Source organism: Equus przewalskii, chromosome 7 (assembly GCF_037783145.1).
Source record: "Equus przewalskii isolate Varuska chromosome 7, EquPr2, whole genome shotgun sequence".
NCBI lineage: Eukaryota > Metazoa > Chordata > Mammalia > Perissodactyla > Equidae > Equus > Equus przewalskii.
This window is the reverse complement of record NC_091837.1, coordinates 22,605,936-22,626,520: the sequence shown is the minus strand read 5'-3', so window position 1 is coordinate 22,626,520 and position 20,585 is coordinate 22,605,936. Positions and strand designations below refer to the sequence as shown.

The 20,585-nt window shown below is 44.9% G+C and overlaps 2 protein-coding genes across 9 annotated transcripts in view; one reads left to right on the top strand and one right to left on the bottom strand.

Moving 5' to 3' along the window:
• The window catches only part of TCTN1 (tectonic family member 1), a 27,686-nt gene extending 7,436 nt beyond the window's left edge, over window positions 1-20,250 (top strand). For 2 of the 4 annotated variants that reach the window (XM_008508442.2, XM_070628962.1), the window contains 13 exons: window positions 2,273-2,403; window positions 3,778-3,929; window positions 6,242-6,329; window positions 7,831-7,940; window positions 9,424-9,444; window positions 13,230-13,364; window positions 13,883-14,008; window positions 14,395-14,480; window positions 15,009-15,149; window positions 16,406-16,568; window positions 18,612-18,737; window positions 19,148-19,292; window positions 20,160-20,250. In XM_008508442.2, the coding sequence (XP_008506664.1) occupies window positions 2,273-2,403; window positions 3,778-3,929; window positions 6,242-6,329; window positions 7,831-7,940; window positions 9,424-9,444; window positions 13,230-13,364; window positions 13,883-14,008; window positions 14,395-14,480; window positions 15,009-15,149; window positions 16,406-16,568; window positions 18,612-18,737; window positions 19,148-19,291 (1,423 nt within the window). In that variant the 3' untranslated portion in view covers window position 19,292; window positions 20,160-20,250. Of the gene's footprint in view, window positions 1-2,272; window positions 2,404-3,777; window positions 3,930-6,241; window positions 6,330-7,830; window positions 7,941-9,423; window positions 9,445-13,229; window positions 13,365-13,882; window positions 14,009-14,394; window positions 14,481-15,008; window positions 15,150-16,405; window positions 18,354-18,611; window positions 18,738-19,147; window positions 19,293-20,159 lie in introns of all 4 variants that reach the window. The other 2 variants (XR_011542414.1, XR_011542413.1) reach the window with 2 other exon arrangements.
• The window catches only part of HVCN1 (hydrogen voltage gated channel 1), a 35,007-nt gene continuing 33,208 nt past the window's right edge, over window positions 18,787-20,585 (bottom strand). For all 5 annotated transcript variants that reach the window (XM_070628964.1, XM_070628967.1, XM_008508476.2 and 2 more), the window contains one exon: window positions 18,787-20,585. In XM_070628964.1, coding sequence (XP_070485065.1) covers window positions 20,520-20,585 — 66 coding nt within the window. In that variant the 3' untranslated portion in view covers window positions 18,787-20,519.

Below are 20,585 nucleotides of genomic sequence, written 5' to 3'. Positions count from 1 at the left end.
TAAACAGATGAGAACAGCCAAGATGTTATTGAATGAGAAGAGCAAGCTACGAGGTTTCAAACATGTTATAACACTACTATAATGAAAATAATGTGTATTGAGTCAAGACAGATAGGTAGATCAGTGGAAGAGAATAGAAAGGCCAAAAATCAGTTGTGTGTACTGATTTTACACATAGCCGATTAAATGTATTATGGGGGGGCCGGCCCCGTGGCTGAGTGGTTAAGTTCGTGCGCTCCGCTTCAGTGGCTCAGGATTTCACCAGTTCGGATCCTGGGTGTGGACCTAGCACCGTTCATTGAGCCATGCTGAGGTGGTGTCCCACATAGCAGAATTAGAAGGACCTACAACTAGAATATACAACTATGTACTGGGGGGCTTTGGGGAGAAGAAGAAGAAGGAAAAAAATGATTGGCAACAGATGTTAGCCCAGAGCTAATCTTTAAAAAAGAAATCATGTATTTTTTCCTGTTGATATATGGTAAATATGACATTTCACATCTGTAGAGTAAAGCTTAGATCATTCAGTAAATGATGTAGGATGATTAACTTTTTTTTTTTTAAGATTTTATTTTTCCTTTTTCTCCCCAAAGTCCCCTGGTACATAGTTGTGTATTTTTAGTTGTGGGTCCTTCTAGTTGTGGCATGTGGGATGCCGCCTCAGCATGGCCTGATGAGTGGTGCCACGTTTGCACCCAGGATCGGAACCGGTGAAACCCTGGGCTGCTGAAGCGGAACTCGAGAACTTAACCACTCGGCCACGGGGCTGGCCCCCAGGATGATTAACTATTAAAAACAAAAAACATTAGAGTTCTGCTTCATAGCATTATACTAAGTTAAATTACCATTAGATTGAAGATTAGTGTTAAAAAAAATTAATGAAAGAATGAAGAAGATTGGTGATTTGTTAATCTTGGGTTAGGGAAAGTCTTTTACGCATAAACTCACAGGCAAAGCCGAAAGGAAAAGATTGATAATTTCATTATTTAAAAAATCAAAACTTCTATGTGACAAAAAACACTGTAAAATTGAAGGTAACAAACTGGGAAAAAATATTTACAACACATGACACTCAAAGGAGATTCTTAAAAATAAAGATTCTTACAAATCAATAAGAAGACAAACATTCCAATAAAAAATGATGAATGGATATGAATGAGCAACTTACTGAAGAAGAAATACCAGTGAGCAATAACCATATGGAAAAGTGTTTAACCTCACTAATAAATGAGAAAATTCAAATTAAAACGAGATAACAGATTTTTGCCCCTGAAATTAGCAAAGGGTAAAAACTGAACGATAACATCCAATCTTGGCAAGAGCACAGGGGGACAGGCGCTCTTGCTGCAGTGTGGGTGGGGGTCGCCTTGCCTGTCTGGATGGAGGTCTGGCAACATGTCTCAGAAGCCTTAAATGATGTAGCTACCTTTTGACCCAGCAATTCCACTTCAGAGGATGCAGCCTAAGGAGATAACTGGAGGCAGTCATAAAGATGCATGTACGAGGGTGTCATGATAGCATTTTATGTAATGGGGGAAAATTAGTAACAACCCAAACCGACGGTGGAGGATTGCTTAAAAAAATTGGGGTGTCTCAATAAGTAGGTATACAGTGAAGCCATTTAGTGTAATATCACGAAAACATATTTGATGATATAGGAAATAGTGGGCAATATATGTTTAGTGAGAAAAGACCTTGAAGCAGTATGCAGAATATGATCTCATTTTGGTTATAGCTCCCAACCATATCTGTGTCTGTGTCAAATTGAATAGGGTGTGTCAAGTCTGGGATTGGCTGAAGACTTGACTGCACCCTAACTTCTCAGCCCCAAAACTTCCACGTGACTTCACATTTTCTCAATCCTTTGAAGACAGCTTTATTCTAAAAATAAGGAATTTTGGATCTATTCTGGATACTTACAAACAATCTGAAGTTCTGCAAAATTTTCTATAATTGATTCTACCAGCGTTTACAAGGTTCATTTACATCAAAATTACACTCTGATCTATATTCCACACTTGACAAGATTTCCTTAAAGGTTACTCTACTTATCTTAATATTTGCCCTAGTAGAGGAAAAAATTTCAAATGCCAAACATTTTAACACTGAACAAACTAAATAAAGATGGGTTCAATTCTAACATCACGCTTTCATAAATATCCTCCAGTAGCCGTGAACATAGTATAGGATAAGCATCTGACAGTTTTAAAATAATCTTGCTAAGATTGTGTGCATATGCCTTAAAATTTTGTATTATTCTTTTAATTTTCAGGGGTGACAGGCAGTTTTGTAGTCAAAAAGCAGCCCTCTATTCATTGAATTTTACAGCAGACCCACCTCAAAGGGTATTTAAACTTGTCGACCAGATCAATCCATCTATTTTCTGCATTCATATTACAAACCGTAAGTATTTAGTGGTGATATACTTTGTGAAACTCTGAAAAGTTTTTCTGTTACAAGTTCTTTTGTAGAAAAATGTCCCATTCAGTTAGATCGAAAGCAGTCATTCTCTGGTTTGACCAGGGTGTATCTTTGAGGCCATTTCACAGGCAGCCACAGTAACTTTATAGGCCTGTGCGCATGCGTGTGTTTTTTTGTTTTGTTTTTTTTTGAGGAAGATTAGCCCTGAGCTAACTGCTGCCAATCCTTCTCTTTTTTTCTGAGGAAGACTGACCCTGAGCTAACATCCATGCCCATCTTCCTCTACTTGATATGTGGGATGCCTACCACAGCATGGTGTGCCAAGTGGTGCCATGTCCGCACCCGGGATCCGAACCGGCGAACCCCAGGCTGCCGAAGCGGAACATGTGCACTTAACGGCTGTGCCACCAGGCTGGCCCCACGCACGTGTTCTTTAAGAGGAATTGTGCTCATGTAGTTGTCTTTTGAAAGCTCATACTTTATTTCAAAGGTGTTTGTAATATGTAGGCATGCGTAGGAATCTAGATGTATTTAAGTATATGTGTTTTTTTACTTTATTTCCTCCTCGTGTAATGGTTGAGAATCAGGTTCAGCTTTGGTTTCAATTTCCTTTTTTCTCTCTTATTTTTACGCAGAATATTTGCATGAAAACAGGATCTTTATTTTTATTTGACCATTTAGTTCAAATAGATGTCTATATCCAGGGTACATGCAAGTATAAAAATGTTAAGACATTAAAGACAGGAGACATATTTATAGTTTTATCAAGTAAACTTCATCATCTTTTCAGAATGTTTTCATACTTTGGTTTTATTCCTTTGCCATTTAAAACTTAGGCGAATGCTCTGTGATTTGTAATCTAAAGCACTGACTGGTCAGTCATTGTCGTGCTCTCTGACGTAACACCAGCCCGGTGAACATACAGCCCATTCCCTTCTTCTCTCTCTTCCGTACACCACACTTTATTTTCCCGGGCCTTGGACGTGGCTGTGTGAGGACAGAACCAGAATTTTTCATTCCGCTAGCCATGTGGAGAGAGCTTTCCTTGAGAGGTTTAGCAGCAGACTCCTCAGTCCATAGGCTGGAGAAAGAGATTGATGATAATTGGCCTTTGTTGAGCCGTTTACCTATCGGCTTTAGAAACCATTGCTTCCACACTGTTAGAGAAACAGGCCAAGTCTGGGGATCCTGTTTATTTAATAAGATTCAAGAGATCTTGGGGAAAGTGAATACAGAAGGAGACGCTTATTTTTTCATATCAGCCTTAATACTGCTAAAAACTGTTTCCAAAATATGGTATATGATATATATAATACACATATTTTATACTGACTTAAATACTTTTTCTAAAAACAGATAAGCCTGCATTATCCTTTATTAATCCAGAAGTGCCTGATGAAAACAATTTTGATAAATTGATGAAAACATCTGATGGTTTTTCATCGACTGCAGAATCAGATATTTCTTTGACAACCAAATTGGATGCTCCAAGTGCTGCTAAATATGAGGTGAGTTAGGAACTTAACTCATCCCGTTGCAAATATCCTGTCCTTCTGATTGATTTTTCAGTCTGTTCCCAGCAAAGCCAGCTTCCGTAAGACATAGAATTCACATTATAGATGGAAAAACTTAATGTCTGTGCCCGTAAATCAAAGAACATGAAAATCAAAATTGAGTAGTTGAATTCTAACATAGCTTTTAAGGACGTTTATTCTGTGGGAAGCTTGCGTTTGTCCCTGTAGAATTCTTTCTTCTCCTCAAGCTCAAAAGACGCAGCAAGTCCTTGAGGCGGCTGCTGGGAGCACAGAGTAGCTGGGTTGGATGCCTGGTCTTCTGCTCAAAGTTGTATCGAGTTCTACAGACTTTGGGGAGATGCGTGCTATTTTATTATCTGTTAGCTAGTAAACTTCTCAGTGTGACATACGGTAACTTTGAAAAAGTTCAAATTTTTCAGAAGCATATTTTTTAAAAGAGAAGTATAGAAGCAACATGTGCGAGTTCTGAAAGTCAGAAGTGTAGAGATTCTGAAGTAAGAATGGAAAGGCCCCATGTCTCCATCAAAATGCACACTGCAAACCACTCTTAACAGATTGATGTGGATTCCTGATTTTTAAATGCATCTATAAAAATATACATACACTGTTGTACAGAAGTGGCATTTATAGTTATCCACATTGTTCTATAAACTTCCTTTTTAATTCAGTGAGAAATCTTAGGCGTCTTCCCATGTCAATATAAAAGTTACTGTATCCTGAGCATTTCCCACGTGCTGGGCCCTGTGCGGAGCTCTCCAGGTATCACCTCACACAGCCCTGCGAGAGACACATCATTGTCCCCACCTAACTGACGAGAAAAGCAGGTGTAGGAAAGCGACTTGTCCAAGCTAGCGTTGCAGCTATGTTTTACTGATACAAAATACTCCTTCTGTGTGTGTATTGTCGTTTATTATTGAGCCATTCCACTATTAACAGACGTTTGTTTCCAGTTTTTGCTATTATAAATAATCCACAGTGAACATTCTTTTTTTTTTTAAGATTTTATTTTTCCTTTTTCTCCCCAAAGCCCCCCGGTACATAGTTGTATATTTTCAGTTGTGGGTCCTTCTAGCTGTGGCATGTGGAATGCCGCCTCAGCATGGCTTGATGAGCGGTGCCATGTCAGTGCCCAGGATTTGAACCGGTGAAACCCTGGGCCACTGAAGCAGAGTGTGTGAACTTAACCACTCAGCCATGGGGCGGCCCCCACAGTGAGCTTTCTTATAGATACATATATCTAGGTCTAATTAAATCCTTAGGCTACATTCCTATAAATGGGTTAACTTGGTCAAAATGAACGGAAATTTTAAATATTAATACCAGCTTGCCCTCCAGAAAGACTGCAGGAGTTTATACTCCCAGCTCCCGTGAGGGAGGAGGTTCCTTTCCCCATATCCTTGCTGGCACCAAGGCATTTGGATACTTTTAAATTCAAGAAAATTAGCTGTATGCCCAAGAACTGTAAATTTTGTTTTGAATATTGTGGAAAATTTCATGAGGTTTGGTTTTGGGAAAGAAGGCATATCAGCGTTATGATTTTAATGTATACTGTTACCTGTCATTTAAATAATTACTGCTAGTGGAAAATGATTACTTCTCTCACCCCTGTCCCTGGCCACCCAGTTCCTGTCTGCAGAGGCAGATGCTTCTGTCAGCTTCTTAAACACCTTTCCAGAGGAATTCTGTAATGAAAAGCCTGCAAATACAGTAACATGCATACATAGAAACATACATCCTTTTTTTTTTTAAGATTGGCCCTGAGCTAGCATCTGTTGCCAATCTTCCTCTTTTTTTTTTCTCCCCAAAGCCCCAGTACACAGTTGTATATCCTAGTTGTAGTTGTATATTCTAGTTCTTTTATGTGGGATGCTGCCACAGCATGGCATGATGAGCGGTGCATAGGTCTGCACCCAGGATCTGAACCAATGAACCCTGGGCCGCTAAAGGGGAGCGCGTGAACTTAACCACTCGGCCACAGGGCCAGCCCCAGAAACAAACATCCTTAAAAGAATAGTGTGGGGCAGCTTGATATAAACTCCATGCAGGCAAAGACCACATCTCTTTTTTGCTCATCAGTATCTGCATCTGAAAAATGAAGATAACTCTTCCTTAGAGGATCATTGTAAGGATCAAATGGGAAAACACGTGCCAGTGCTTAACACAGTACCCAGTGCACAGTAAGTTCCTGATGGCTGCACTGCTGCCCGGCGCTTGGTGGGCATCTAGTAAGCGAGGAGCGAGCGAGTGCCTTAATAGCACCATAACAGCTGCTGTTCTCTTTGCAGTATGGGGCTCATCTGCAGACTTCAGATTCATTTTTGAGATTTCCTTCTCCCCTCACGTCATCTCTATGCACCGATGATAACCCTGCAGGTAAGAGAGAGGGCGTTTTTCTTTCTCTCTGTTAACAGAATTTGCTATTAGTTTAACTTTGTAGTAGGCATAGTTAAACAGGCTTCATAACTAGATAAACAGTCTTCGAGTTGAAAGAGGCCTCAAAGGTAACGTAGTTCAGTTTCCCACTCAGGGCCAGAATCTTTACTACATGCAGTCACTGCTTGAGCACTTGTAGTGATGGGGAACTCACTACCTGAAACCAGCCCAGTCAGTTGTTTAACACTTCTGGTTGTTGGAAAGTTCTTTCTTCACCGGAGCTGAAGTTTATCCATAGCTAACATTTATTAAGCGCTTACTGTGTGCTGGTATTGTGTTAAGTGCCTGTGTGTGTTTTTCCATTTGATCCTTACGACGATGCTCTGAGGCGGGGTTATCTTCATTTTTCAAATGTGGAGACTGCGAAACATTCAGTTTCTTGCTCCGGCTCACTCGGGCTTGATAGGGCAGGGATGCAGGCCACGCAGCTGCCTCCTGTCGCTGCTGCTCCTTTCAGGAGCATCACAGAACCTGTGGAGTGACCCTCCAGTCCTTAAGCCAGCTTCACTAAGAAGAAGCTAGACAAGTAGGGCATGAGAGCCTGTGGCTTAATGAAGCATCATTTGTACATGAAGGAAAATGTGTTCTGTTGAGAAGATGCTTAACCTTGCTCTCGATAGGAACAGTGTAAATTTAAACCAAACTGAGATACCATTTCCACCTAATGGATTGGCAAAGCTGGAGAAATTTAAGGCTGTGAGGAAGCAGGCGCTCATCTACATAGTTGGGACTGTAAATTGGTCCAAGCTCTGTGAAGAGCAGTTTAGCAATATGTATCAAAATCGCAGATGAATATGCCCTTTGACCCAGCTGTTCCACTTCTAGGAGTTGGTCCTACAGAAACTCTGGCCCACTTGCAAAATAATAGATTGCAGCATTGTTTGTGATAGCAAAGCTAGAGACAACTGAAGTGTCCATTAATGGGGAACTGGTTGAATAAATGATGGCGTATCTAACAGAATACAGATTATCCCTGAAAAGAAGAGGAGGAAGTTCTTCATGTACTGAGATAGACTGAACTCCAAGGTAGATTGTTCAGTGAAAAAAACCAAAGAGTGGAATATATATCGTGCATTTGTTTCCAAAAGAGGAAAGAAACACTAAAAATCGCTGTACATACGCTTTTATTTGCATAGGCTATTTCCAGAAAGATACTCAAGAACTTCAGCTGATGTCTCTGGGGAAGGGAACTGGTGGCAGCGGGGGCCGGGGGAGGGGGTGGGGGGGGGACTTCTTTGTACCTTTTGAATTTTGAACTGTGTGAATGTGTTACCTATTTGAAAAATAATTTTTAAGCCCTATTTTAAGCGTGTTGTATATCCATGCCATAATTTATTTTGCGGTTTTACTTAGATTACAATGTTTTAGTTACCATTGGACAGTTGAAAATTGTCTTCTCTTTGTTATTGTTTTTTTCCCTTGGGATTGTTATGATTTCCAGCATTTCTGGTTAACCAAGCTGTTAAGTGCACCAGAAGGATAAATTTGGAACAGTGTGAAGAAATTGAGGCCCTGAGCATGGCTTATTACAGCAGCCCCAAAATTTTGAGGGTAAGAATTATTTTGAAGTGAAACTGATTCGCTAGGCTTGTTTCTGTTCTTTGTACCTTTTAAAAATATGATGAGTATAGAATAATTTCAGTACGCGATTGATGCACAAATTTAAATTTTTCTTCTCCAGTTCTTTGGTATACTGATACCAAAGCTATTGAAATAATCACTTAAAATAATTTTTATTTTTATGTAGTTAGTTCATATTTTGCTTTCATTCATTTTCATGGTAACCAATAATGTCTGTCTCCTGAAAACAAACTATTTAATAACCAAAAACTTTAGAAATTAGAAAAACATCTTAATGTCTGTGACAGAAATAATCATATTCACACCAAAAATATGCCTCTCTGAGAAACTGACCAGAAAAGAATAGAAAGTCCCCTTTCTGGCTGGAGGTGAAACAGGCGCCCAGGAAAGGACAGGAACTAGGATCGCTGGAGAAGGGAGGCGAGGCGGCGGTGTGGAGAGGCCCTCTCCTTCTGGTTGCAGTGGCTGAAGCCTGAACTGAATAAATGAGCCAGCCCACTGGCCCACTTGGTGGATGACATGGAGGGTCACAAAGGGAGAAGACTTTTTCAGTCATTAAAAACCATGTTATTGTGAAAGCCCCCCTCCTGATTTCCTTTATTTTTGGAGTGGGGAGCATGGGGCAGGGTGGTCCGTGACACCAGTATTCCTCTGAGCTTCAATTTTCAGGACCAAGTTTAACCTTTTCCTCTCTGCTCCCTTTTCCTCTCCCTCTCTTCTCATAAATCAGCCGTGTCGGCCTGTGAATTCTCCCAGTTGGTCTGACTTCTTGCAGTTGTCCTGGAGGTCGTCCCTCGGGCCCGCAGGCGCAGTTCTCTTTCAGCACAGGCCTCCCCAAACATGTCTACTTGTCTCCCTCCCCAAAGCTCCCACTGACCTGATAGGGTGTGTTGTGATGAGAGAAGTGAGGTTGAGGGAGATGGGGATGGGAAATGCAGGGAGGTCCAGCCCTTCAGACAGAGCTCTGGCAGTGTCAGGGAGGCAGGAGCATGGCGTCAAGGGGGCTGGGGCTGGAGGCAGGAAGACTACTTAGGCTGTGGAAATCGCCTGGGCAAGCAATAGTGTCCTTCTGGTGAGGACAGGCACAGCACGAGTGCCCTGGAGGATGGGGGCCATGTCTTCCCCACGTGCTGTGTCACTGATGTCCGTGTGGAAAATACGGAGTGATGACACTGAGCACCGAGGCTTCCTGAGACCAGCTCTGTTAAGGTTCCAGTCTGAAGGAAATGCGTCTAGAAGAGAAATGTAAAGTTACCTCTTTGATTGTCACATAGATAGAAATATGTGCATGGCAAGTCTTGATTAAGGATATTCTGTTTTCCTCTTTGTGAAGACTATGCCTATGAAGTAGATGAAATTGTCCTTTAAGCCTCGGTCTGAGAAAGCAATGAAAATGCTTCTTTTTGATGTACTTGACAAAATTTGTTTTTGTTTTTGTTTTTGTTTTGTCTAGGTGCCGAATTCAAAGACAGAGGTAAGAGTATTTCTTGTGGAAAGTTTGTAACACACTGTCTTATTTCTGAGCCCTTTGAAATGAATACACTTATGATCAGAAGGTACCTTACTGCCAATAACAAAAACATTTGCCGAAAAGCAAGCAAGCAGAAATGAAATAGGGAAGCACCTTAGTAGATGATGTTTTTGTAGTCACAAAAGGGCCAGATTTTCAAATTCCCTCAGTTTTGTAGTTCCACACATTTTCGTGTTTACTGGCACAGCTGTCTTGACTGACAGCGGGTGCGACTGGCCTCTGTGCTTTCAGGGCATCTCTGGGCAGGAGGGCTGGCTGGCTCCCAGGACGCTGTCTGCCCAGTGCACACGAGGTGAACGTCGTGCCCAGAGAGTGGGCGCCTGTGTACGAGGGGAGCACTCTCAGTGTCGCTTCCAGGGTTGGGTGGCAGGGGGGTTCTGTTCAAAGCCTTCTCGCCCCCAGCCCAGGGGCTCTGTCCAGCTGTGGTCAGGAGGCCATCATCTCTTTGTGGATACGTCAGAGAGAAGGAACGTGGATCTGCCCCTTATTCTTGAGTCTGCACCCTATGCCTTTCTGTGAATACAGTCCCCAAAGAGGCCCAAGGCGATGGCCTTGTCATAGTCTCCCAGAGCCTTGGATCAGTCTGTCTTGGTTCACAACTCAGCTTTGCCATTATTTTCTCATATAACACGTGCCTCAGTCTCCCTGATGGTCAAGCAGATGGTGAGTGCCCCAGAGGCCTGATGTGAGGCTCGAGTGGGAGAATGCACACGAGGAGCTTGGCGTAGCACTGGGCGCACAGGAAGCACTCAGCACTGGGGACAGTGACGCCCACAGTGATTGGTTTCATGAAGTTTCCGGACACAAACGTGTGTTTGAGGTAGTCATTCAAAGGAAAGTAGTTGTGTCCCTTTGGACTTCAGGGTTTCCTCATCTGTGAAGGTGTTTTCAAACTTGTTTTAGTTGTAGAGCTTCTTGAAGTGAGATGTCAAGCAGAACTCTCCCTAGCGTGTAACCTGGATTGAACCCGAGGCCAGAAGCCCTCCACCTGCCCGGTGCCCTCGTCTCCCTCCTGTTTGGTTCCTCTGAGGAACCCTATGGTTCCTGGGAACCCAGTTTGAAAGTCATGTAGTAGACTAGCTCTGAAACACCTCTAGCCACCAGAAAGGGCTTTGATTCTACCATTTAAAGATGGGACCGTGCGGGGCGGGCAGTGGCCCTGTCCACGACGTATCCTTAGTACTAGGGTGGTGCCTAATGCGTGCAGGGCGCTCAGTGGGTTATGTGTTCAGCAAATGAATGACTAGGGATTGGCTCAAATAATTAGGGAATACCTATTCTGAGAAGTAGCGGGCTGTCACTTAGAGGCACGCACTATGCGCCAAGCGCTCTTCCAAGTGCTGTACCTGTCTGACGTCCTTCAGTCGTCTCAGTGATCCAGGAGGCAGGTCCTGGTGTTGTCGCTCTCTGGCGCCTGAGTCACAGAGAGATGAATTCGCTTGCCCAAGGCTGCAGAGCGGGCAAGTGGCAGAGCTGGGACAGGAATCCAGGCCCTCTTGCCCCAGAGACCTTATTCTCAACCACGACACTGGACTAGCTCTGTTGTGCCAGGCCCAGAGTTAGAAGCTTCACACACGTTCTCTCGTGGTACGCTGTGGCCAGCCGTCAGGAGGAGGCAGACTGGGGCTTCCACTCAGACCTGTGTGACACCAAAGTTTGTGCTCTAAAGGGCAAACATATGAACGAATGAGAGATTTAAACTTTTAAAAACACCTTCCAGGGTCTGTTAGGATCAGAAGTAAGACAGTGCGTCCAGTGTCCTCAGTCAGTGCAGCCCGCTACGATCGCCTGGGATCTCTGTCACTACCTGTCGAACCTTCAGTGACAGACTGTGATGGCCCCATAGTTCCTTGGTAATTATGCTTTAGCTCTTTGCCCGTGGGCATTTGGGGCTGGGCTATGATTGAGTAGGACAGTCAGGAAACCAGAACAGCCCTACCATTTTCATTCCTGTGGCTGTTCCAGTGGAGCCTGATAGATTAGTGCAGCTCTTGCCATTTACACTCGTCTGTCCATCTTGCCACTGCTTGTTTAGACTGACCCTCTGGTTTCTGCCAACCACACCCACACGCCATGGGAGCTGCTCCGTCAGAGGCTGGGTATGGAAGGGTGTGCACTTTCGTGGAACCCAGTATCATTGCCGAGTCTGGGGTCAGTATGTTCAGATAAAGGAAGCCAGGGTCGTCTTTTGCTGCTTAAACAAGAGCTAATTAACTCGGAGATGGGACTCCCTGCGTGACTCTTCAGCCCACAGGCGCGACTGGTGCAGAGGGCATTGCGGTTGGTTTTGCCCTTCTGCCGCTCTTTCACAGGACGGCTCATCTTTGCTTCTGAACCGTGTCACATTCTTATGTGAGAGGTTTGACTCATGAGGACAGTTGAAGGTCATCTTGGTCATGGGAGCAGACACATAAGGACTACTTATTTATTTATAAAAAGACAGCTTAAATTCTTGGTGATTTTGAATTATAAACAGCATGGTACATGATTGAGGGCAAAGTTCAAAGCAATATAAACAACTAGATACAAGTTAGGCTTCTTCCTAAACAGTGGTTTCTAAGAGCTGACATTTAGAGCAAACGTCAGATTCGTCACACAGTACGAAGAGGCCCAGCTATCTAGAGATTTGAGACATTTAAAGGATTGCTTGCTGCTTCGTCACTCTGCTGGCAATGGCCACAAATGAAAAATGTCCTTTAATGGCATTGGGCTAACCAGGGCTTCCCGATACTGCTTAAAAGATTTGTCTGTCTCTTGTTTTCTCTTACCCATAATCCCACCAGCCAGACCCGTAGATAACCACTCTGTGTGTATGTGTGTGTGTGTATCAGTTGGGTCAGGTGGATATTCAGGGAGGTTGTGCGCTGGGACTGTGTGGAGAATGCGCATGTGTGAGTACAGAGCTGGTGATTTGTCAGTAGGAGCTGTGCTGTAGAAGTGAGAGTATACGCTTGATGGTGTGATGGAGTATTGTGTGTGTGTGTGTGACATAATTCACATACCATAAAACTCATTATAAAGTGCACAGTTGTGTGGTTTTTAGTGTATTCACAGGGTTGTGCAGTTGTCAGTATCTAATTCCAGAACGTTTCCATCACCTCAAAAAGAAAGCCTGTGCTCATCAGCAGTCACTCCTCATTCTTCCCCAACCCTCCCCCAGCCCCTGGCAACCACCAGTTTTATTTTCTGTCTCTATGGATTTGCTTATTCTGGACATTTCCTATAAATGGAATCATATAATATGTGACCTTTTGTGTCTGGCTTCTTCGCTTAGCATGTTTTCAAGATTGATTTATGTTGTAGCAGGTGTCAGTGCTTCATTCCTTTTTGTGGATGAGTAATAATCTTTTGTGTGGATATGCCATATTTTATTTATCCATTCATCAGTTGATGAACATTTAGGTTGTTTTCGGTTTTTGGCTGCTAGAATGCTGCTATGATTATTTGTGTACAAGTTTTTGTGTGAACATATGTTTTCAGAGGTAGCCACTTTTAAAGTTTTGTTGAGACCCTTCTCAAGCATTTTCTATGTGAGTGGATATGTGTATCTACATATAAATACCTGTGTTTTTGTAAATGTGGAATTAGAGCGGGCACGTTCTCTAGCATGTGTTTTTCCCTACTTGGCAGTGTATCAGTGGAGGTTTGTTTCAAATGTTTCATTATTTTAACCTGGTCACCTCTGTTGTAGTGTGTCTTTAGTGATCCAGGACTTCTTTACCTTGCAGGTCCCCATCACTGTTCAGTCTGTCGTCATTCAGTCTCTAAATAAGACGCTCACCCGACGGGAAGACACTGCCGTGTTGAAGCAGGCTCTTGCCGAGGTTGGGGATATAAGGATCTGCTCTAACGTGGTTCTTGAGGTAGGTGCCCAGTTTGGCTGTGAAAGCTACATCTGTTTGGCAGACTCCAGCTCCGTGGTCCTGAGGGGCCCTGGACACCCTCCACAGGCTCTGGCCCATCCTGTGGTGTGGCCTGCCTTGCCTTGGCCTCCTGCTTGCCTCTGTGCTGTCTCAGCAGAGGACGCTTCTTTACTTGTCTCTGAAGTGATCGTGTGATTTTTCTCCACAAACCCAGTGACTTACAAGAATACACCAAAATTGGTTATTGTTGCTGTTGTTTGATTTTTACACGTTTCCTTAGCAGAGATAGACTGATTACAGTCTGCTCAGACCAGCCGATTTGGAACTTGGTAATTGGGTACAGAGAGGCTCAAATGACCCTGTCTGTCAGCTGCGGGGTGATGCCGAGATCACGCCTCAGTCATCCGACTGGGCAGGAAAGAGAAGCTCCCACAAGGGGAAGATGGGTATTTGAGTTATTAGTGCGGCTACAGGAATGTCATGGGAACGGATGATTGGGAGTGTCGCTCTGTTTGTAGGTCCAGTACAGCCTCACATATACAGACGCAGGTGACGTAACCAAGGCTGCTGTCTCTCTCCTCCTGGGGACAGTCAGCAGTGCGGTGGTTCCGTTCCAGCAAAAGTTTGAAATTCGTTTTATTCAGGTAAGTTTCATCACTTATGTACAAGTATTTAATTGCCAAGTAAAAAGAAATCATAACTTCTAAGTGAAAAAAAAATTTCAATTTAGAAGTGTTACCACATCTAACCCTTTGTGCTGACAAAGGGCTTGCCTGGTGCCTGTGGAGCTGGTAAAGAAGCCAGGAGGGTCCTTGTCTCTCTTCCATTCGTGATAAGCTGCTCTTCCACATGAGCTTGTCCTTTGACAGCATGATGCGCTCCCACACTCAGCAGATAGATTTATAGTTCTGACTATATTCTTTTATTGGTTGGCAATCCCAGATTTTATTATGAAAAGTATTTCATTTTACCCTGCCATTTCCTTATTCAAATGAGAATTATTTGGGAGCATTTCTCTATTGTCTTCCAGCAAAATACCAAGCCAGTCCTTCTCAGTGGAAACCCTGGTTATGTTGCGGGGCTCCCGTTAGCTGCTGGATTTCGGCCTCGGAAGGGATATCCTTTTTGGTTCTGTCAAGGAGGTTGCCTTCCCTGTCCGTGGGCATGGGCCGTCCTTCTCTTTATGGCTGAGGGTCCTGTGGGCTGGAGCGGCCAGTCTCCGCCAGAGCGTCCGCCGTGTGGTGGGTCTGGCTGCACAGCAGGTGGGACTGTGTGGAGACTGGCGGTTGGGGTGAAACAGCATGGCCCAGAAGAATGTCAGTGTTGTATAAGGAAAATCTTAAGACATTTAGATGTATTTAATTTCACTCTTAAACAGAGACTCTTAAACAAATTGCATGGTTTTGAAAACTTGGAATTAATTTTGAAGGGCCAGTTTCTGAGTACTTTCCTTCTTAGGATCTACTAACCAAGGCAAATAGTTATAACTGCTTTTTGCCCTCTCCTGGGAAATAACTGTCAAAATCCCAGAGGCCCAGAGAAGGGCTGTTTGTAAAGGGATGTTTCATGTCACACATGAGACACTGTGTCCTGAGAGTCAGGCTGCGTTAGTACTGGGTGATTGTCCCTTAACTTCCTGTGAATGTCCGGGATTATTCAGACCACGAACAGACATGGACAGTTTACTATCCTTCGCAGCACAGCTGAGCAAGACTGCTTAGCGATAGAGGGGGTCCGAGCCCCGGTATTATTTGGTTACAATATGCAGTCTGGCTGTAAACTAAGGTCAGAGAGTAACTTGTTTCTACTTGAACTCATTTGTGTCGATCAGAACACAAGCATTCTTACCTTCCCCATCTTAGTCAGACCTTGGCGTCCGCTGGCGAGAGCATATGAAAGCCACAATCACCGTTTTACCGTTAGTAATGAATAGTAGCAATAGTGAGAATACTTTATAATGGTGCGGTTTTCTCATTTTCTAATTTTAATTCTCATAACCATAAACTATTGGTCATTATTCAAAAGAAAACTATTATAATCATTTTCCTTATCAAATATGGTAGAGTAAAAATCTCAAGGCTCTGGATGTTTTAAGGTTTCATAGCGCTTGAGTTCACAGCAAAAGTGTTTTCCCTGAAAGTCCTTCCCGTGTTTCTGAATTTTAATAGATGCAGCACAGCGGCCCCAGCGAGGGGCCCGAATGTGATCTGTGTTTCTCAGTTACCTTTTTATCATCAAACGTGAACACATGTCAAAGGTCAGACAGCTCTGCAGGCTTGATACAAAGACAGCGATTCTTGCTCTCATTTCCACCCCCTCCCCGCCCCCCGCCCCGCGGCCCCCCAGGCAACCACTTTCAGCTCTTGTAGCTGATTGTTTGGAAATTTACCCCCAAATCTTTAAGTAACCTGCATGCTGATTCTTGATTTTTTGGTTTTATGAATTATTGAGTTCCCACTATTGAAGATTTGGCTCTTTCCCCTTCCGTCTCCTACCCCATCACCCACTTCACTTCCCGTCCGTACATCTGCCCAGGGTAATTATATCATTATTTTGGTTAGACCAGTATTCACCATTTACATTATTAGTTCTGATCACTTTAGACCAGCATTTCTCAAAGGGCTTCCATGGCATACATTTCCACAAGATGTCAGTAAGGATAGGTCTGCGGTCTAATGTGTTTGGGAAATGCTGAGTTAAAGTTAAAAACGTGATTCCTTACTGTAGGACTTGTCAGAGCCTTGACTATGCCAGTGTGCCTCAGGAGGGACATGGCTATGCAGTGTTTCCTGAACTTTGGGCCATGAAACCCTTCTTGTACAGAACCTCTCAATGGAACACAGTTTGGGAAACATTGTTCTGGATTCAACTCTCTTGCCAACCAAGATTTTGCAAAGTTAGAGACACTTTGGCTTCTGTCAAATCCCCCTTTCAAGAATGAGAAGATAAACTGGGGAGAGCATGTGCGTTGTTGAGGTCTGTAAAAACAGCAGGTGTGAACAGTAGCCTCAATCAATTGACCTCTTTTTCCTTCCCCAAAGACTGACTGGAGCTGTCACATGTCAGCTTGTGGGGCAGAAGGTGAAGAGCCTGCTGAAGGGCCAGGGCTTCCCAGATTATGTGGCCCCTTTTGGAAATTCCCAGGCCCAGGATGTGCTGGACTGGGTGCCTGTCCACTTTGTCACCCAGGCATCCCACGTGAAGGTAATGGGGAAGAGTTGAAGGCCACAGGCTTGCAGTCTCTCCTGCTTCCACCTGCTCTTCCTCCCCTGGGGGAGACAGGCACCTGGGGGAGCTCCCTGGTGAGGAGGTGGGTGGCTGGTAGGAGCTTGGGCTTTGTTGTCAGGGGGGCCTGGATCTCGAATACTGATGCAGCCCCTCATTGGCACTCTGGCCTTTGGCCAGCAATTTTGTGGATTCGAGCCTTTGGGAGTGATAGTCATAGTACCGACCTCATGGATTTGTTGAGAAGGTTAAATGGGGTAACATTTGGGGTACCTAGTGGTCACTCCAGAAATAGGAACTGCTGACCACCGTCCTGACTACTCCTGCCGTCATTGTTGGGTTGCACGAGACCTTCTCTAGACATCGGTATGGTAGATGGCTGTGAGTACTGTCTCAGAAGATGGGGACATCATCCAGTCCACGTAGCTGTCCCATCCATTGTTCCCAGGTCTCTACAGGCAGCCCGTATGTGAAAGCTTTCAATTCCAAAGTTCCCCAAAGAGTTTAATGGAAGTTGACAGCCTACAAATAGATTCCTGATCACATGTGACTCTTCTGCCCACCTTTTTCTTTTGTCTCAGCCGGAGTGTGAGCCGGTCCCCATCAGCGGAGGCGTGCTCTCCATCTTATCCATTAATTGCCCAGCTTTTTCTTGTCACAGTTTCTTCAGGCGTCTCATTATCTGCTTAGCATATTTATAGCATGGGGACCCAGGGGCTGAGGACTGCTCGCAGCTCTGCTCCGCCCTCCCCACCAGTCCCCAGCAGAGGCCCGCGGTGTGATGACTCAGTCCCTGCTGGTCGGCTGCTGAGTCTTGGCTCAGCTCTGCTGCCTCAGTGAACCGGGCAGATTGCTTCTGGCTTCTCGGAGATGGGCGAAGACATCCAGTTATTACTCCCCCTCAGAGGAGAGAGCATTGGCTGGGAGGAGAGGCAGAAGTGCGGACATTAGCATCGCCAGGGTCTGTGCCGGTGCGGGGAGCTCTGAGGCCTGGAGCGGGTTTGTGCTAACCTTGTGGGTAGAAGTGGGCGCCAGCCGCCTGTGCGTCTTCTCCTAATGACAGGATGTTCTCAAGGAGTTTCCAGCCTGCACACTTCTTCAGAGGCAGTTCCAAGCCAGGGAACTCCACCAGTGCCTTTTTGGCAGGTAACCAATTTAGCAGGCCTGCTAGCTTTTCATGCCCCCAAGAGACGTATTTTTAAAAACTTTTCATTGTGCAAAGATTTGTCTCACAGAGAAGTAGAGCCCTACAGTGGAATCCCATCTGCTCCTCACGCAGCCTCACCAGTCAGCATTTGCCGACTGCAGAGCCTCTAAGGGCAGGAAAGAGCTCTCGAAGGCCCGCTCGCCCACTTTTCCTTGGAGCTGACCGAGCAAAGTCCTGGGGCAGAGGCCTCAGACTCAGCTGCCACGGCATCCAGCCCGGACGCAGGCAGCTCCGTTGTGGCGCCATTGCTCACGGGTCAGAGGGAGAGTTGTTAGTATCTTTGACAACTTATGTTGTATACCCCAGTGTAACATCTTCATTGCCAACTGATGAAATCGGATAAATGAAAAGAAAGCACTTAAATTTCCTCTAAGAGCATTTCATATGATTTGCAGTCAGGTTTAATTTCTGTCTGTTAATACTGCCATTTTCTCTCTCCCCGCCCCATGCCAGTTTCCTCCCGAAGTGTCTGAGGGCGATTAAACAGGGAGATGACTTAGTGCGGCCAGGGCCCCGAAGGGGCCACAGCAGGGCCTTGGCATTACCACAGCTCCCAGGTAATGCTGCCTCTTCAGAAATAGGCGGGAGTGGAAAAATGACGCTTCAGGTGTTAACATATTTTTGGAGCATTGAGTACTTTAAAATATGTGCTTTCTCTCAGCTGTTTTTATCTGAACTTCTAGAGTCTGTTCATTCTCTTGTTCAGAACATTTTGTAATATGTGAAACATTTTATAATTAAATCTCTGAACTGCAGATTAAGTCTGACTTGAGGTTGTGTAATACTCAGGCTGATTAATGGCCTTTGTTGTGCAGGATGCCTGCCAGCTCCCGGTGGCTTTGGCTGTGGAGGTGGAGTGGACTAAGTACGGCTCCTTGCTGAACCCACAGGCTAGAATCGTGAACGTGACCGCTCGTCTGATTGCATCCGCGTTTCCTGAGGTGGGCCCGACCGTGAGCGGAGAGGTTATGACACAAGGCCAGACAAAACTTGTGTGATAGGCGGCATTTATTATTTTGGGAAAAAGATCATAATTAAAATTTAAACAATCTGGATTCTTAAAACAATTTAACAGTCATTATCTTTTACTTAGAGAAACCCCACTGATAATGGCTTTATTCATATTAGCCTTCTTGTTTAGATTTGACCTTTAAAATTCTTGTGAAAGTGGGGCCGTGGTTGACATTGATGTGTCAGGACGACCTGAGTAAAGCCGTGTCCCTCCTCCGAGTTCACGGCTGGACCTGTCAGACTTGTGAGCGCTGTGGTCGGGGGAGGGGAGTGAAAGCTGTGCCATCTTGGTTATCCTGGCGACGCTGGAGGGCAGGGCTCACATCACGCTTCCTTTCAGACCAGCTCAGGAAGTGAGAGGACGGTTCTCATTTCCACTGCGGTGACTTTTGTGGACGTGTCTGCACCTGCAGAGGCAGGCTTCAGGGCCCAGCCAACCATCAATGCCAAGCTGCCCTTCAATTTCTTCTTCCCGTTTGTTTGACGTAAGTCGTTAATTAAGGAAACCGCACCACACTGCTGGACTAGAGTGCGTGTGGGGCCCTGGCTCTCTCAGAGGCACCCCTTTTTATTGTATTTCCAACCCTCGAGGTCGCCCCCAAACCAACACACCTCCTGTCTCCACCCACTTCCCTCCTTTTTTTCCTTTTGGAAATCTTGGTCTACTTGGTTTGACTTCAGAGTGGGGCACCACCTGGTCGTGGTCATTTCCCGTCCTCTCAACACATAGATCATGTTTGGAGGCAAGTTGTGCCTTTGGGAAGTCAGTAAAGCAGACAGCCCTTGATGCAGCTCGGGCGCAGAGGGTTATCCAGTTTATTCACCCCCTGCTTTAAGGTGTTATTGTAAAAATATTCGCTGTTTTTAGTTCAGGTTTTCTTTTCAGGTCCCGTTGAATACAAAAATAGCAAAATATTGTTAAAATTTTGCGAGTACCACGCCTCACGAGGGGCTCTTCCCCCAAATGTCACAGTAATTATAGTGGAGTCTTGGGTCTAATTGCCGTTTCTGTACCAGGCACTGTAGCTAGCTAGCTCTCTGACTGGTGGGCTGGTGTGGGATGCCACAGAGCAGTTCCAAGCAGTCGAAGCTGGAAAGAATATGGTAGGAGGGCCCAAAGGAAGGAGAGAGTTTATTTTATACATTAATTGTACAGTAATTGAGAAAAATGTTGCCATTTGGCAGAACGAGGTGGAGCCAGCTAGAAGCTTGATGCAGAGGAGGGGCTGGGTACCCAAGAACAACTCCCTGGGGGAAAATGTGATAAGAGGAGCTGTTTAGAACAGCTTGGGAAGGTAAGAGTTTTCTAGAATGGGCTGGTGGCTAAGGTAGCTTCCTGTTTTGTCTTTTAGGGTGCTCACGTGAAAGATGCACTGGTTCCTCAATGTACACGCCAAACGTGAGAACTATACATTCGCTGAGATTAAATTTTATATACAACTAGTAAGTGTCCAGCTCTGTTCATTTTCAGGCAAGAGTAAAGTGTCCAGCATGAGGAAAGACAGTTTGGTACATTTCGGGCACGGTGTGGGGCAGGAATGGGAGGGGGAGCTCAAGGTCGTACCAAGGGAGGAACAGAGCATTCCAGAAAACCGGGACCCCCGGAATCCAAGCCGGGCGGGAGTGAGGCAAAGGCGTCGAACAAGCCTCTCCCCGAGGCAGCCCAGGAGCGGCTGGTGTCCTTCTCATCACAGGCACAGGCCCGTCCCCGTCTAGATCACCTCACCAAGAAGTCCGTGCTGTTGCAGGAGCTTGTTCAGTCTTTCAATTTCTTGTTC